The following is a 19,446-nucleotide window of genomic DNA, read 5'->3' on the forward strand; positions in this document are numbered from 1 at the left end:
TCATAATATTTCAATAATTTTTTTTGCTTCATTGATGACAATGATTAGATCAACATCACTAAACTGCAATTAAACAATAGTTGTTTTAAAAGAGTGAAACGTCGCAGTTATTCTCGTTAGAAAAAGAGTAAATGTATGTGTAGTTTTTAGACTATCCCTAACTCATATTCTTAACTGCTAGCAACAATAGCAGACAAAGAGTGTTCTTTTTTGCAAAACAGTGGCTATTTTTAGTGGGCGGGTTAAAGTAAGTTAAAAGCTCATACGAATTAGTGTTCTAGTAGTTTGCATTGCCATATCAGGCTAAAGTAAAGGGTTAAAAAGCCAAACTGTTTCGTGACGCATGCTCGGTTTCGCCCTCTACAGACGGGGCTCATTGGAGATACAAATCCGAGCGAATTGCCTAATCCGAAGATTTCGAACAGAGAACTGAAACAGGACCCTTTTTCTGATATCCTGTTAAACAAACTTATTACAGAAGGATAAAGTGTAATAAAATGAGCAGGTAGCTGAAACTGTGCCGTATCTATTTTTTCTCCACGGGAACGTTATGTGGAGCGGGCTCATTGCCATTGCTTGGAGGACAACGCCTGGATAAGGAAGAGAGGGCAACATTTTACGTTACTTCGGAACGGCATTTGAATACGGATACTTTACAGACATGGTTAATGTAGTTTGTTCACGTCTTGTTAAAAGCGCCTTTATGTGGTTAATGCTTCACGCGCTCATCGACAGCAGTGGAGGTGAGAGAAAAGCGACAGACACCATTGCGAGTCATACATTGTCCTCAACACTTACCAATGTTGACTGTTTGAGTGTATAGGCACCACTATGACAAGCTGTTTTAACATGTTTTCCTTAAAGTAAATTGTAGCTATTTTTATGTTAGCACTAGTACTTTCTGAGAAATAGCAAGTACTCCTATTGTGACTTGTGATTTTTCAGTTCCATTAGAAACTATAGAATATTGAACTAGCCTAGATAGAAACTATCCTCTAGAGAAACTATTCATTATACTAGAACTTATTAAAATTACTAGCACCTATTCAATTAGTCACTAGTAGCCTATGTATGTATTATGTATGCATGTTACCTTTGCTTCTATTGTTACCTGGTAACAAACTGTACGTTTTGCTAGTGAATTCTATTAGAATCTGTGGCCAACTGTTCACTTCCGACTAGTATGTCTAGTTTTACTGTCAACTATTCATATGCATACTTGACTAGTATCTGTTCCAATCTTTCAAGTACTTTTGGACACTAGTATCTTCAGTCTGTATTCCAAATTTTGGTAGTCAAAATCTTAATTTTACAACCCTTTGCAGACATGCTGGGAAAATAATCAGCTTGACTAGTACAATTTTGTTATTCTCTCTATATACATTTCAAAATATTTTTATACATGTATATGGGATATTGTTTGAAAGCATAAAAACTTTTAATATGAACTATAATAATTAGAACTAAAACGTGGCAACCATTTATATATGTAAATGTAGGACTGCATATTTGTCATATGAAAACACTTATTTGTCACAAAATGCTTATTATATTTAAAAGTTATGTAATGATGGTGCTTGAGACATTGTTTGTTTAATGTTTCTGTAAAAAAAGACTTAGATAATACTTAATACTTAAAATAATAATACTTTAAAAAGCTACTAACACTACTAATAATATTAAAACGGTAAGATTTACTTGATTATTTACATTAAATATTTTCATTAGTTTAACATAACTAACTTACAATAGTCAAAGATGACTTTTCAAATCTTCCCCTGGAAGACAGTTATATTGTATATAATTCGCAGGTTTCAGGGAGCTGCAATCAATATGCAAGTAACGTATAGTGTTGGGGATGTATGACCAAAAATTTTGTCTCGATTTAAAAAATCCTTGGAAGTTGAATCCTTGGAACAGAAGTTGATGGCAATAATTTGTTACCAGTAACAATACAATTGAATATCAAAGCAGTAAATACTAGTATGTAATGAATATGTTTTTGTGACGAATGAATACTTGTGTTACTTGTGATATTTAAAAATGTACTAGTGACTGTTACTTGTAATAAAAAAAAAGTAACATAGTAACATAAAAATAGGTGCTAGTTAGTAGGAATAAATGTTAAAAAGGCTTGCCATAGACCACTGGATTACAGGCACTGCTCTTTATTCATTTACTTGTACGTTTGTTTTACTTGTAGTAAAATCACTAGCTTTCCAAAAGACATGCACATAACATTACAATATTGGTGTTTCTCTGTAGTTTCACTTTGTGATACACCATTGCCCGTTTGAAGGACAAATCAATGTTTGTTTGAGCCTTTCATGTTTTGCAGTGATGTTGTACATTGTCTATCCAATAGAGAAGATATTTTATTTTTGATAGGAAAGACTATCATGTCCGGTGTACCTTATCTTCATCTCTGCCTCTTCTGGCCGTGTGTACATTTAAGAAGCTTAAGCAGTTCAATAATAGCATATTTGGGTTAATTCCGAATTTATAGGCATCACCTCACCCTTGAGTCTAAAGGGCTTTTACTTTAAGATCAGTATGAAATTTACAGTATTTAAGTAATTTCTGACACTTTTAACTGCCAATTTTCCCAATCCAGTAGATTAACATCTTTTCCAACACTTTTCCATAATTTGAATTAGGACAAGGATGTTGTTTTGGTTGAGTGGACTTTATAAACTGTCAAAAAACATGTATCTTTACTTGAAAGTAAGTCTTGAATTACATTTAGGACAACAAGAAAATGTAGTAATATATGTGTTAAAAATAAATATATATAGTATAGCCTACATGTTAATACATAAATATATAAAAATATATTTATGTATTAACATGTTTAAATATGTCAATGTTTTCCATTACATGCTTAATTTTCTTTGCAAAAGCATATATTTTTGTTTAATTTGCTGTAGCTTATAACTGGCAATTATACACCTATAATGTAACATGGCAGATATAAATATATTATTTTCACAATTTCAAAACCATTTGTTTTTGCATCAACACACAACATAACAACACATGTACATGATCAGTAAACAAAGGTGTAGTGACAGTGCAGCACTGGCCTGAAGGCTATAGCACATGACAGTGCTGTCAACTGGCCCAGAAATGCTCTTTCATTGGCTGTGGGCCATCAGACCCGTTAAGCCCTGTGTAATAAGTAAACTGTAAGTCGATTTAAAAGTGTCCGCTTACACTTATTATAGCGTTTCAGGTATAGAAATAGTGAGACTCCTACACGAGTGCTAACACACAGGCTATTAGAGAAATTGAGGGCATGTTTTGAGCTGAGAATGATTGTGAAAGCCTGAAGATCAAGATAAATCGTTCTCTGAGAATTTTGTGTGAATGTTCAGTAAAGGGACGCAAGCATTATGAATTGTTCTGTCTTATCTACCCTTTTCGGGAAAACGGCAAAGGAAGTCTCATCCAACTTGTGACTGATGACTCAGGAGCGGGTGGGATGCCTCTCCTTCCTGAGGTCTTCCTCTCTTCATGCCCATTCAGCACTGTTTCCACCAACATAAGAAGAAAAAAAAAACACTGAACACTTGATTGCACTTACAACCAGTCAATTGCACTCAATTTAATCACCTGGTCATGATCACAATAGTAGTTTTGTATAAATATATTTTGTTGCAGTGAGAGGAATAATTGAGGAAAATAGTTGGAGAAATGAATGACAATTGCTTATACAGTGCAAGTTTTCCTGTATATCTTATATAATTCATTGTGTGTGTATTGGTCTTATGGGTAGACAGTGTTGTGATGGGACTGTTTCTGTTCATAGGCTCAATAAACCAGCAGACCTCTCAGCTCTCTTCTTATGAGGTGACGGTACCGAGACGCATCAGCAGACATAGAAGAGACCAGGACAGTGCAGATAAGGTAAACAGCCTTACCAAAAACAAGAGTTACTATGTGGATGGTTTCTTTAGCTTGTCCCTCTCATTCTCTGTACATCCTCACCTCCTTTTTCCATTTTTCATGACCTATCAATGATTTTGTTCTGATATCATATCCATCTACACCAGTGGTGCTTCAAAGATAATGCCACAGGAACCATCTGGCAGGCACACGTGCCCAGCAGCGTAGGCGTAGTTATTAAAAGACCACGCTGAGAGACGCGTACCACCAGCATGGCACAAACAAACACTCAATATTCCTCTGACCTCTGTGTCATTGAGAAACAGTGTACTCAGAGTTTGGTAGATGAGAGAATGAGTTTGAGAAGAAGAGAATGAGTTTGGAAGAAAACTGATTTTTGCTGGCATGGCCTTGAAACCCGTAACTCCATTTATAAACCAGGAACATTCACACACAAAAATGTATTTGTTGAAGAAATTATGAATTTTGTTATTTGATGACATTTGACATTTTATTTGAAAGTGCCATTTTCTACACTTCTGTATTTTTTCCTCCTGAATTCCAGTTATAATGTTAATCAAGGTTTCTTGCTGCAAAACAATCATAATGGTACCACTGTACCTTTAAAAAAGGTTAGAAATGAAAAATGTCTTTTTTCCATTTTGAAACACAAAAAGAGCTCTTAGGCATAATGTCCAAACTGTTTTCTAGAAAGAATCAAAAAAGGAGTGGAAGATTAGCACAATAAAAGTCTAAGTCCAAGCTTTATGCAAACAGACAAATTTAAGTTATTATTCACTCATAATCTTCCACTAAGCCATAGCACTTTTTAAAGTCAGCATGAAACGGAAGTAGCGAAATACTTTTCTTCTCTATTGTGATGTATATCACATATTTAGCTTTATTTTATATTTATTTTGGTAATATAATAGCACTTTAGTACTTCAATTTATACCCTAATTTTATTTTGGTTAGTTGCCCAGCAACATTTATATTTTTCATTAAAGTTTTTTTAATATAATATTTATATTATATTATATTTTATATATTTCAGCTTTATTTCCACTTCAGTTTAGTTTTAATAAACAATAACAATGCTGTTTGTGACTATGAAGTGGTTAAGCATTTTCCATAAAGTAAGTAAAAGAATTTTGAAAATAAAAATAAAATCCCACCCTGTATTTTTTTCTTGTTCGAGAAGCCGTTTTACTTGGATATACATCACAATAGAGAAGAAAAGTCTATCGCAACTTCCTTTTCATGCCAACTTTAAAAAGCTCTATGGCTTAGTGGAAAAAGATTGTGGAACGTCCTGTTTCCCCAAAATATCTCTTTCCATAATATTACTGGGTTTAAGGTGAGACAAAGACATGTTTGTCAGATCACTGCTAAAATAGCTGTAAATGTCAGATAAAATGTTAGCATGTTTAGGCAGGTGTAAAATGAGATCTTTCTTCAAACTCACGTCACACACCATGTTGGTAAAGCTGCCACTTTGACACCCATCAATCTTACACTCTTACATATTGTGAGGGTGTCATGTAAATATTCACCCTTCTCATTTCAGAGTTTTTAGCGCATACATCTATGCATGTGTGTGTATTTTGTTTATAAGCTACCGGTAATATATTCAGATCAGATTTGGCCATACAGCAACCCTCAGTTTCTATCTTACTGCTGGTTTAGTGTTATTTAAGAGCTTTTCTCTTATCAAATTTGTTATTCAAATGTTGCTGCAGTTGAAGTTGTTTTCCCACTGTACAATAAAGGCAATGAAGTCCTAATTCAGTCCAGCATGTCTGTTGTTGGCATTTTTTTTTTCTGTCTCTTTCTGACGTGATTAATTTCCTGCATGTACAGAATTTAACAAGAGGTTTATAATGGCACCTTGCATTCTCAGACACACAGACTAAACCAGGGGTTCCCAAACTATTCCATTCCAGGAACCACCTAGACAAGTATAATCTATCTCAAGACCCACCAAATTAGTTTTAAGTTAAGTATTTGGGGAGGGGATGAAAACATAAACCCAAGGCAAGAACGTTTTGTTTACGTAAATAATCCATCATGTTATTGCGTTAATGATCTTTAAACGCAAAGCTTCCGCGGAGAGAGCAGTTGCTAGCGCGGCAAGTTCAAACTAGACAGACATTTAAGAGATACAGTATACCACTTATTACACAGCATTTCGCCACATAAATAATTATGGAGATAAGAGATATTGATTTCAACAGTAGCCACAAAATGGCTGCAACTGCGCTTGTATGAAACAAGAGCGACCGAGTCCACGATACTGGATGACATAATTAAATAACTGTACACAAAATATTGATTCGACTTAGAGTTTTAATATTTTACTAGCTCACCAAATGCAAAACTTCAACGAAGAAAAAACGTTCCTAGCAAGCGTATAGCGCTGCTTATTTCAGTAACCCGGATGAGCCTGAGTTATCTGTTTTGAGCGGTTGTTATCTGGGAATAACATACTGCTGGATGGCGCGATTGACCAATCAGAATCAAGTATTCCACAGAGCCATGTAATACATTTATATAATTAATTTGCAACATTTGCGATTCGAATATAGCACTAAACAATCTTGGGATTTCTATTTAATTTTGGTATATCATGCAGCCCTACTAAACTGTTTTTTTTTTTGTGTGTGTGTCATTCACTGAAATGCAAATTTAGCTGCAGCTATGTAATAATAATAATAATAATTCGTTACATTTATATAGCGCTTTATCTGAGACCTCAAAGCGCTTTACATAGAAGGGGGGAATCTCCTCAACCACCACCAATGTGCAGCATCCACTTGGATGATGCGACGGCAGCCATATTGCGCCAGAACGCCCACCACACACCAGCTTACTGGTGGAGAGGAGACATGTGACTGCACACGACCTACCTTTTTCCCACTCTGCGACTCACATATGGGTTTGAAAAACCCCTGGGCTAAACGAAATATCCTATTTGTTTGGTTTCATCACAAACGTACTACATCAAACATAATTCAGTGGTGAGAGGAAAGAGCTCACATAAACTATAGCAGGAATGCAATGCTAGATGTGTTATGCTTTATTTTGTGAATTAGGACAGTATACTTACAAACATGCCCTTTACTCATTACATTTATTTATTAAACTGCAAGAAAATAATTCTAGACTCTTTTTATTGCATCTCTGTGCTGCTTGCTTATTTTTTTATTTTTTTATTTTTTTTACCTGTAAACGAGTAGTGGGATGATGGTTTCTGTCATTTTTCTCCCCTTTTTCTAAGGTGTCATACATAATCCAAGCTCAAGGAAAAGAACATGTCGTCATTCTGGAGAGAAATGAGTGAGTATTTTCCTTCTGCTTCTCTTGCTTTCTCTCCTAAAGTCTTTAATACTAAAAGTCAATTTATACGCTTTCCCAAAGATTTGATTTGCACAGACAGGGTAAACAGAGAACAAATGGTGAGATGTTCACAATATTTAATCTTGTGGCCAAATTTTTTTTTTAAAAAAGTGTGCTTTTTACAATAGAAATTGTTAAACCAAGGTTACCTTGGGTTTATGCTGTGTTTCCCAAACATTTTCCTGAAGGCACACCAACCGTACACATTTTGGTGGTCTCCTTTATAGTTTGAAAATGAGTACTGTTGGTGTGCCTCCACGAACAGGGTTAAGAAACACTGGGTCAACATAAGCCTAGGTTACTATGTTCAATGAAAAACATATGAAGCCAAGGCACTCAAGATTACAAGATCTACAAAGGCTTTATTTAGGTTTTATTTATCATTTAAAAACAGTTTTAAAAAAAACGCACACCAACATGTTGCGGCTAACAAACCTTCATCATGATGTGGGAAGTTAAAGGGGTCATGACATGGTTTTTGTTTTTGTTTTATTATGTTCCCTTAGGTGCAATTATAGTATTACTATAGTTTTTTGGACAAAAAACGTTTACATTTTAGTGATTTATGACCTTTTCACAACCTGTTTCTCATCCTCTGATTCAAACAGTCTGTTTTGGGGGTGTTTCCCCTTTAAGAGTTCAGTGTTAACGCCCACTGTTATGATTGGCTAACGTCATTGGCTAAAAGTAGTTTTAAGATGAAATACATTACCTACAGTTTGCGGTGTCGTTGGGACCCAGAATAGTCAGCACAGCCTGATCTTTAAGCAAAAGTTTTCTGGCAAAGCCAGCATCATATGCGATTTGTTCTAAAAACAGTCATCCTTGAAACGTAGAGAACCCACGCTTAAATTAACACTGCCTTGACTGGGACGTCCGCAAAAAATAAACTGCATCCATTTTTCCCTGACGTCTGGATCGTTCGGCAGCGTATTCAAACATTTTGTTTGTCCACAGCCAGGAACAGCACATCTGCGTGGCATCGCAATCTTCTTGTAAACAGACCCACTCGCTGCGCATCGACTGAACACCTGTGGGCGTGACGATGATGCGAAATGAGGCGTAGTTGTCTTGCGCTGGAGGCGGTCATATGCAAACGACTGGTATGTCACTTCGTACTGTGACATCACTTCTTACCATGTATCCCCAACGAGCTGTAATTAGAGCTTGATTAAATAAATGCTTTGTTTATAATGGGGAGGATGTCTTAAGCTATGAAACTTGCAGGAAGTTTTAATGGTACAAAGACCTCTTATATACCAAAAGATCAAGGCAAATTTGGTTTCTCATGTCATGACCCCTTTAAAGGGTGAACTCACCCACAAAATTTTAATTCTTTCATCATTTATTTACACTCATGTCGTTCCAAACCTGTAAGACTTTCATTCATCTTCAGAACACAAATAAAGATATGTTTAATGAAATCTGAGCGATTTCTGTCCCTCCATTGACAGCTTCAAAAAGTTAAAGGGCACCTATTATGCCCCTTTTTACAAGATGTAAAATAAGTCTCTGATGTAACCAGAGTGTGTATGTGAAGTTTTAGTTCAAAATACCCAACAGATATTTTTTACAGCATGTTTAAATTGTCACTTTTTGGGTCTGAGAAAAACGTGCCGTTTTAGTTTGTACGCCTTTAAATGCAAATGAGCTGTTGCTGCCGACACAGGGGGTGGATCCTCATGGAATGATAATATCAAAACATAAACTCTCAGTAGCGGTGTTCATTTCGACTTGGAGTCGGACAATAATGCCTACAGAGCCAGAGAATATGCTGTTTGGAGATAGAACAGGTATAGTTTAGTTTAATTACGGTTATAATGTATTTGTCATCTTTTATCAACTATTACTAAAAGCCTGCTGTAGCGGACCCCGTCCCAATGATGGCCAAAAATATACTGATGAGTTCAATGAAGTTTATTGTACATTACACAAAAGATGAAGCGTCAGTTCTACTCCAGAAAATCATTGTAAGAGCTGAATAAACAATTTTCAATTGCTAAGAAGCGTTTGCCAATTCTTAAAATACTTTTTCTAAACTCTTAACACCTACATCACACCTACACAACACCGCAACACACACCTACATCACACAATTAGCCAAATAGTACATTTTCTGCCCAAAACCACATTTTCTTAAATAAATACAAACTCTACATTTCAAAAAAACTTTTTCAATATACACTAACTATCAAAACACTGCAAACCCATTTCAAAATCGAATAATTCGGTCAAAACTCTAGCACTCATTTCTATCCAACATGAACACATAGTCAATCATAGCGCAATGACTGTCAAAATACTAACAGTGTGTGGCATTACAAAAACTGCATTACTTGTCATGTTTCAGTTCTATCTGTATAGAACATACAGTATGAAATCCATTTTTTTTTATTCATTCAGCTGTGTGTGTGTGAATCCATGGTGCATTAGATAGTAACATAATATCTAAATGTGAAGGAGTCATCAATACTTAATAGAATGTACAACTGAAAAAAAAACAAAAAAAAAACAGTAAGTAACAGAATTGCTGCAGTAAAGGCTTTATTAGCAATATGAAATTGCTGTCAGTGATCAACAAAACTAAACAAAAAAGGCAAACATACATGGCCTTTGGTTTAAAGTGTGCAAAAATAAAACAAAATGAAAAGAAATAATACAAAAAAAAGAAGTCATGATCTAATCTATACGATCTTCAGCATTTGGCCACGTGTTCTCGTCTACATCACATCGTATGTTGTCTCTCGCTATACACCTTGGATAAAAAATGCTTGGCATGCCTTATCCACCCCTGACAGTCTTCAACTGAGATGTCTCTGCAGCCAGCATCCATGGCATCCAGGAGGGACATTTGGTCATGTGGCCGATGATCATATACTTTCCACCTCCAAGCAGAAAAAAATTCCTCAATGGGGTTGAGAAAGGAGAGTACGGAGGAAGAAAAAGGGAAATCATTCTTGGATGTGCTGCAAACCAGTTTGTGATTGCATGTGAATGGTGGAATGCTACATTGTCCCATGTAATCACAAATGTCCTCATGTTTCCTCCCACCTGTTCTGCTTCTGGCACCAGTTGTTGGTGGAGGTCATCTAAAAACAAAAGAAGGTGCTCTGTGTTGTAGGGACCAATCCGGCTTTTCTGAAGGACTAAACCAGCACTTGAGATTGCAGCACACATTGTGATATTTGCTCCTCTCTGACCCGGCACATCAACGGTGGCCCTGTTCCCAATTACATTTCTTCCTCGTCTACGTGTTTTTGCCAGGTTAAACTCTGCCTCGTGTACATAAATGAATTCATGCAGTGTCTGATTAGCCTCCAACTCCATAATTCTCTGAAAGAAAAATCAAATACAATTTTTACATAAATGCTTTTCAGTATGTGGGTATGTTTACTTGTAGAGTAGCAAGAGAGAATAGTGAAAAAAAGAAGAAGTGTGGAATAGTCACTGTAGAATCAAACATGGTGTATAGACAGACACCATCTGGACATAGTGGTGACGGAGTTCTTTAACCCGATCACCGTTTCTCTAAAACGGAACCGACAGGCCGGTGGTGTTGTTCCTTCTGCCCAGCTCTAATGAAGGTGATTGTCTGTTTGGGGGCAGCCTGGGTCTTGCTGAGCTGGATCGCTGTGCAGATGGAGTCCGCCAAAGCCTTTAGCACCTGGTCGTGGCACCAGCGGTACCACCCCTCCCCTAGTGCTTTTGAGCAGCTGCTCAAAATGTGCTCCAGTGTGCCCCTCTTCTGGCACAGCTTGCACTCAGGAGTGTCTGCCAGGCCCCAGGTGTGCAGGTTAGCTGGGCTTGGGAGGACGTCATAGACGGATTGGACAAGAAACTTGATCCGAAATGGCTCTGCTTTCCCGAGCTCTGCCCAGGTTATTCTGCGTGGATCTGCATGTTCCCACCTGGTCCACGCTCCTTGTTTGGATATGCCGGCCATTTTGGTGTAGCGTTCTTCCTCCACCTCTGCTCGTATCTCGTCCTGAATCAGTCTGCGCCTCTCTTTTCCACGAGCCAGATCGTAACATGGCTTGGGAAAACAACCAAGACCTGCTCGTCCCATTGCCACAGAGCCCACCAGCGTTTTATGCCTTAGTCGCGCCTCAGCTTTAGTGACGGCTTCTTGCGCCTGCCACTTCCTCCCGGTCTTCACGAGGATTCCTGCTGCTGCGACTTTTGTGTCTCTGGAGTCCCTGTACATCAATACCTCTCTGGAGCGGGTGACTTTGAACTCCTCTGATAGTCCACTCAAAGGAAGATGCAGCTTGGTGGAATGGCCGTACAGGGCAATGCTGCTCAAGGACCGAGGGAGCCCCAGCCATTTTCATTTTCTTTGTTGTGTGCCACTATTAAGCTTAAAATGCTACATATTTCTCACTTGGATGTTATGTAAAAAATATTTGAACTCGACCAAGCTAAGTTAGGCTGACTGTTCATTAAATACACTAACTTTTAAAAGTGCGGGGTTAGTAAGTTTTGTTAAAGAAACTTATACTTTAATTCAACAAGAATGCAATAAATCTAAAAAAGTGAGAGTAAAGATGTCTATAATGTTACAAAAGATTAATTTATATTTCAAATAGATGCTGTTCTTTGGAACTTTCAATTCAACAAATAATGCTGAAAAAAACACCAAATCAGCATATTAGAATGATTTCTGAAGGATCATGTGACACTGAAGACTGGAGTAATGGCTGCTGAAAATTCAGCTTTGCCATCACAGGAATAAATCACATTTTAAAATTTATTCATATAGAAAACAGTTATTTTAAGTTGTAATAATATTTCACAATAGTGCTGTTTTTACTGTGTTTTTATGAAATAAATGCAGCCTTGGTGAGCATTAGCGTATTGATTTGTAATATTAATTAATATTATTATGTGTGAAAAGCCTAATGCATGTCCTGCATTCCTAATATATAGACCTTCCTTACATTAATTACATTATGGTTATTTAATAGATTGTTCTGTTGTAAAATGTTTTGCCTTGTTGTAAATCAGAAGCTTGTACAGTTTTTCTTGTCATCCTTTCCAAAATGGTTTTAGAATTTGGACTTGGTCACTATTGTACAATGCTATGTGCATTTGCACATAACAATGTAGAAAAGCTCCAAAAGTTCTCAATGTAAAAAAAAAAAAGTCTGTTCTTTATGTATTTCTTAAGTTATTTGAAATATTGCTACATGTAGGCAGACCTTGTTGGACAACCACTACATAATTGCCACACAAATAAAGTGTCTTGATAATATCAGATTTGACATGCAGCTGGACAAAGCAATGGGGGGTGGATGTTTCACTTCTCGTTTTCTAGAATTCTCTAGAATGTCTCGCATAATGCGTCTCATGCCAGATAAAACTTTCCAATACTCCTTAATGCATCCCCTGAACATTCTGTGCTCTTCACTTTAATATTTAGATACTATAGTAGCAAAAATATTCATTAACACTTTATTTTACAGTGTCCTTATTACACTTTATTTGTATTTTCTGTTGTAATAACAGTAAATTATGCATAACTACAAGCAACTAACCCTAAACCAAACCCTATTCCTAACCCTACCCCATAGTAGTATATGTTGTTAATTGATATTACTCTGTACATGAATTTATAATTACACTGTTACAACGACACATTAAAATAAAGTGCAACCAAACATTCTTTTCCCCTTAGTTTGACAGTTTGTTGCTTTTTTGAATGCAGAGCTGGGGGATGTTTTGAAGATGCCTTCAAAGTAAAAATAAATAAATTGTACCTTTTAACAAGGGCGAATTGCTTCACATTTTGTTACAAGATATAATTAACACAGAGTGTATGACCACATAGCACAGTGAGATTGACAGTCAGTGCTAAATGTGTTGTGGCAAGTGTGGTTATTGTTTCAGAAAAGTTGATGATTTCCAGCTATGCTTACAGTCTGTTGCAGAGAAGATGTGACAAAGGTCAGCTCATCACCAGATATTAAGTTTATTACACAGTGTGGGGCCTTCTTAGATCATCCAAGATCTTAAACAATCTTAGAACAAGCCCACTGTGCCCATCCGGTAAACTTGAACCCCTGTGACATCCATATGATTACATCTCCCTTGTCAGAATTCTTAGGAAAACACAAATGAGGAAGCAGAAAAGAGGAACTCGAAATCTTAATTTCTGAAAGCAAAAAAATTAACATTATTTAAAGACAACATGAGGCCACACATTTAACATGACAGGGACATTGTTGCAACACATTTAACTTCCGTAATGTGACAACCTTCAAAAGAAATTATGTAGTATGGGACTCAAATTTGACCCTTGGTATTTGATTGGATTGGAAGTTAGGCCATGATATTAACTTTGATATTTAAACAAACATCATTAATATTGTGTAACGTGTCCACTGGAGGCAAGTTGAAGATGAACCCAATTGCAGTTTATTACAAAAAGTGAAATCAATACAAGAAAACAGAAACAAACAATAACTTAACTTAGACAGACTTGACTCACCAACAGCGAGTTACATGAACCAAGCTTTAAGAGACAATGGGAACATGAGGACTATATGGGCCATTCTACAGAATTGGTTCAGTCAGAGTTAAAAACATCTTGGAGAAAAAAAAAAGTATTTTCCCACAAATTTTGTATGTATGCAAATTGTATAATATCCAAGGTACACATTTATAGTCATTGTGGAGTTAATTCTCATATTGTATTTTCAGAAAGTTTTGGAATATTTTTCCTCTCCCTAAATTTGTCACTACCGAAACACAATAATAAATTATTTAATAAGAAGGCTTATATTGACCTATTCTTGTAAATATATTGTTTGCTAATTTATTTAAAAGTTTTCACAAGTAAATCAATAACAATTAAAATTTTAACAATGTTTCAAGTGTAATTTATGATATTTGTATTTTGAATCCAATCTTTCTTTGTAAAAGTCATAAAGTTTATCATACTGATTTAAAAGTTTAGGATTCATTAGTTTGAATATACATTGAACCAAACACTATAATAATATTTTAGTTGATGCTTTCAATACTTTATTTTTGACAAAACATCCCATGTTTAGGTCTTGACTGCACATTTTCGGTACTAGTGACAGAAATGTTTTGGTATCAACCACATCACATTACAGAATTTTAAAGGGATATTTCACCGCTGGATAGATGAATGTGTATTTAAATTGAGTCATTTACGTAGTAGACGTGAAATTATTTTAGAAGGCCACTCCCAATTCACGCCTACCTGTTACAGAGGGCAGTATCGGAAGAAATGATACAACTAGGCTACTAGAAATGATACAACTAGGCTACCGGAAGCAAGAAATGGAACTATGGGAAAGAACCATTTAACTATTAAAAGAACCATCAGCTTATTTTCAGTATGTATTTTCATGTATACTTGCATGGCCTTTGCAGTGAAAACATTCCGTGAAGTTCCTGAAGAAGGATTTTGATGGTTCCATGAGTCTCAATCGATTTCTTTGCCGTTGAATGAAGAAATGTTGATGAGCTTGAATGGTTTATTTTACTTTGTTCTGGTTGAAGGTTTTCTCTCTCTCAATGAGCACATGGTTGAGCACATGCAGATTGTGGCCTGCCGGCCCTGGGCCGGAGAAGCCACGCAGGCAACCAAGGAGTGATGAAGTTGGAAGAGTTGATGGTTGCCCATTCAGTGATTGTAAAGTTGCAGTTTTCTTCTGAGTTGGATTGAAGAAATCCCCGGTGGGGGTCTCCACAGACATCAACCCAAAGAAGCAGTAGTAGAGGCCAGAAGAAGAGAGAGCGGGTCACTGTGAATTTGTCTCTAATAAAGCCTCAGAAAAGCCCCACCTCTCCGGGTTTGCTTGACCAATGAGAAGGGTGGAATTTCCAAGCGGGAAAATTCCTATGTTGTTGATTTATGGATCTTTGTTTTAAGCGTGCTCATTTGCATGTGCAGCTGGATTGGTTGCTGATGACAAAACTATAAAAGATTCTTGTAATTCTAATATGTTGCGCAGATATCGACATGTACACAATAATTTTGATCTTCAAAGTACCAATTTATAGAGACCAAACATGGTATAGTTGAGGTTACATTGACCGTTGGTTTTATCATAAAATACACAGTATCAAAAAAAGAATAGAATTAAAAGACACTACACAAGACAGTAAATCATTCACACAAAGTTCTGGGATGCATGCTCATTTATAGATCAGTTTGTCTATAAATTAATGCAGGAAAGTCTGTTTTAAGGTCCGTTTCTGTCTTCCCTATGGCCTCTGTATTATCTCATGACCACATTTTTCAGAGCAATAAAATCATCTTATCTGATGGTCGCCCTGGCGACTGAGGCCTTTTCTGCTCTTTCCTCTTTTGGGGGAATATTTCATTCCTAAGAGTTGGTTTTTAAAGCTTATTTGTTAAATGTAACAAATAGTTGTGTGTCGGATTGTCTCAGTTGTTACAACTAAAACGTACACTGTTTCGGTAGTGACATGAAAATGCGGGACACATTTTTTACATAAAGTTTCATGATTTACAAAGAAAATCTTTTTTTTTTGGGACTTTTTAAAAGCAACAATGGAAAAAATTGCAAAAATAATTTCAATATAATTTTTATAAGTTGAAATTTAGGGGTTAGGGACATCCACCTTCCAACTGAAAATACCCTCTAAATTATAATTTTATATATAAAGCTTACTGATATTTTAAAAAATTATTGTGGGATTCAATAGATAATAGAGGGATCTTAAGATTTGAATACTTAAATGCTTTTTAATATGTTTTTTGGTTGTGGGACAGCATTTTGCACCAATTCTGTAGAATGGCCCATTCTACAGAATTGGTGCAAAATGCTGTATATAAAGGTCAAGTCATCTTTAGGTATATATAGTAGTTGAAAAACAGTATGTGACAAAATAAGTACAGTACGTCTGAATTCACAGCACTTCAAAAAAAATATATATAAAAAGAGTTGGCAAAAAGTTCCCTCACCATAATCCGTCACTTAGATCTAAATATATTCCTCATGTAGTTATAATACATAAAACACCACAGCGGAGTAGAAAAAAAAAAGGTAGCTTTCACGTGGCTTTTTCGCTCGCAATTTTATGAAACATGCTCAGATCATGGAAAAGGGTGCATCATTATTTACAACAGATTATCCCGATTAAAAAGAGCCCAAATATAATCCATCACTCAGATCTAAAGATATTATATTTTGTGTATGTCACTGAGAAAACAACATAACTCACTCAGAACTACAAAATGCCTTCCGGGTTTCATGAGCTAAACAAGAAGGCTACCTTGCTTCCAAATGATGTAACTTTTTGATCATAAAACCACAAATTTTGATCCCGATGCAGCTCACATGTAGGGAAACATTATTTATTGTTATTGCATGTCAAATAAGAAAGATATGTAAAAATTTCCATTTAGCACACTTTTTTGTCTTTTCTCAACAGTTTCTCAGCATGAGAATGTCCAAATGTCATGAAAATTTATATTTTCTAAAAATGTAAAAAGTTGTCTATCAAACGATACCTACCTTTTTTTACTCTCGTTGCTATAGTTTTGGAGTTATGAGTCTTTTGTGTATGTCACTCAGAAAACAACTACTCTAAAAATACCTTCAGGGCTTAAAATTATAAACAAAATTCAGTTCATGACCCCTTTAAAGGTTGTATCAGTGATTTCAGGCCCAAAAAAAAAAATGATCACATTCATCTAATCTTTCCTAACGATCCGCTAGCTGCCCGCCCCATAAGCATGCCGTCAAAAAAACGCGTCTCTGTAGGCAGCCTAGGCTCTGAGATCTGCAGACAAAAACAACTGGTTTCACCAACCACTCAAAACCAAAACAAATAGTCTTCGAACCAATCACTGACAGGGGGAGGGTGTTGCTTATGGGGCGGGCAGCTAGCGGATCGATCCGTTAGGAAAGATTAGATGAATGTGATGATTTTTTTGGGGGCCTGAAATCACTGATACAACCTTTAATGCTATTTTATCCTTTCTGAATAAAATATTTATTAATACTTTAATGTAATATTTTAATATCTTTAAAAAAAATACTGACCAAAACTTTTAAATGATAGTCACCGATTTTATGGATCTACAGATAATGTATTCCTGTCTATGACAGTCTGTGTGTGTTGTGAGAGTTTATTAAATACCTGCAACAATGAATCCTAACATAGTGGTGCGTGTGTTTTTCTTTTTTTCCTCTCAGATTGCTTCTTCCAGAGGATTTCACTGTGTACTCTTATGCCAAAGATGGCTCGCTGGTCACAGAGAGACCAAACATGACGGTAAGTCACTAAACGTCACACCAGCACTTCAGCAGTCTCTATTAAAAAGGGGAAAGCGTGTAAAAGAACACTCAAATCAGGCACTTTAAAAAACAAAGGACTAACAATCAAAAATGTACTGCTGATATATTCTTTCGTACAACAAAAATGAAACGTACCACTGCTCTCGCCTTTCAAGGTGTACTCTATTTTCACCTTGTTTGCAGTGTTTCTATGCACAGAATGCAGGTGAGAACAGCTGTAATGTATCATCATGTGGTATTGTCTGCTGTTGTAAATGTTGATGCGATTTCCTCAGAGCCGTGACTAAACACACACACAGCATTTGATGCCAAGAGCAGTGGAGTAGTTCTGGGAAGAGATGCATTACTCACACTGACTGGAATTCAGTTTTACACCACTGTAAGAAGTGATAGAGGCACAAAACATATAAAAAGAATGCATATGCACTGAAAGAATTTGGTGTAGAAACAATTCGCTCAGAAATTGCTTGTAAATTTCACAAACAATTACAAAGAAATGGCAAGGAACATTATGAATTCTTGTAAAACATACTCCAATAGTCTTTGTTTTATTTACAACTTAAAAAAAATGTACAGTGTGGAAAAAGTGAAAGGAGAGTGGGAAGTACATTCCCAGTGAAGTTCTTTATCATTGTGTTCACAGATGAATGTCTTCTTAGAGATGTAATATGAGTCACTGGCCCTGACCTGAATGAAGTCACTCAGTGTTTGCTATGTGCAATTGAGATTTGTCATGCTTTCTTTAACTGCTCTGACTTACTGTCTCAGTTCACCTACACTAAAAAAAAAATATGCAAAAGGAGTTTGATTTACTTAAAAAAGCTAAGAAACAATTTTCACTCACAAATTGGTAGTAAATTTAACAGCATATCTACACAAAATTCTTTGGTTTAATTTAAAATTCTCTAGTTTTTTAAAAATAACTTATACAAATACTATGTTTTTAAAGTTAATACATATCTTATTTCAATTCATGAATAATGTTTATTTTAGGTATTTTTTAACATTACTACAATTCATTTATGAAGTTAGATATGGTAACATTGCAATCACACATACAGTGCTGGAAAGTTAATTAGTATTGTATAGGTTGTACAGTGAGTATGAGCTCAAATTACCTTGAACAATCTGCTTCATTCAAATAATGAGTCTTCAATCTGTTGGCATACACTGATGTCCAGCTCTTCCTACCAAAACATGGCATTATTCACACATGATATGAATGAATAATTCATTACACTGAATCAAGCACTCTTTTAGTATATAAAGGTGGATATTTATGTAAATAAATAGGAACAAAGCAAAAAGCATAGACTCAAACAAAGCTCACACAGTTCCTGGGCTCATATTTACATTAATGATTTAGTTTTCTAACAAATGCAATCTCAGGTGACTGCATTAGCTAAGCTAACTGGCTCGTTAGCATGTAAATGCAACTCTGTTAGTTATATGAATAGTTCATCTTGGTTACTTGTTAAAGCTAGGGTAGGCAATATTTTTCATAAACACTTCTTGTTATATTGGTTCAAAGTTTCTCCATATCCTGATAGCAATCAATAGTTAAAGTGGTATAAATATCAAAACAAATATCCAGTTTATTCCTACGCCCCATGACACCTTGTGCGAATTATAGGTGTAACTTCCGTTAAGTTGTAATAATCAGTGAAAGGCTCGCTCTATGAACTCAATAATAGTTTTTTTTTTAAAAACTGGGTACAATGCGATGACATTATTCTACCCACCCTTCAAACATCGAACATTAAATGACATTTAAAGGTCCCGTTCTTCGTGATCCCATGTTTCAAACTTTAGTTAGTGTGTAATGTTGTTGTTAGAGTATAAATAATATCTGTAAAATTATAAA

At 35.8% G+C, this 19,446-nt stretch overlaps 1 protein-coding gene across 2 annotated transcripts in view; it reads left to right on the forward strand.

The window, feature by feature from the left end:
* Window positions 1-164: 164 nt before the first annotated feature.
* Window positions 165-19,446, forward strand: part of adam9a (ADAM metallopeptidase domain 9a) — a 61,727-nt gene continuing 42,445 nt past the window's right edge. Inside the window, exons 1-4 of one of the 2 annotated variants that reach the window (XM_079897692.1) lie at window positions 165-743; window positions 3,809-3,906; window positions 7,163-7,221; window positions 17,481-17,559. In XM_079897692.1, coding sequence (XP_079753818.1) covers window positions 662-743; window positions 3,809-3,906; window positions 7,163-7,221; window positions 17,481-17,559 — 318 coding nt within the window. In that variant the 5' untranslated portion in view covers window positions 165-661. The remainder of the gene's footprint in view (window positions 744-3,808; window positions 3,907-7,162; window positions 7,222-17,480; window positions 17,560-19,446) is intronic. The other variant, XM_079897691.1, reaches the window with a different exon arrangement.

Source organism: Squalius cephalus (genome assembly GCF_949319135.1).
Source record: "Squalius cephalus genome assembly, chromosome: 16".
NCBI lineage: Eukaryota > Metazoa > Chordata > Actinopteri > Cypriniformes > Leuciscidae > Squalius > Squalius cephalus.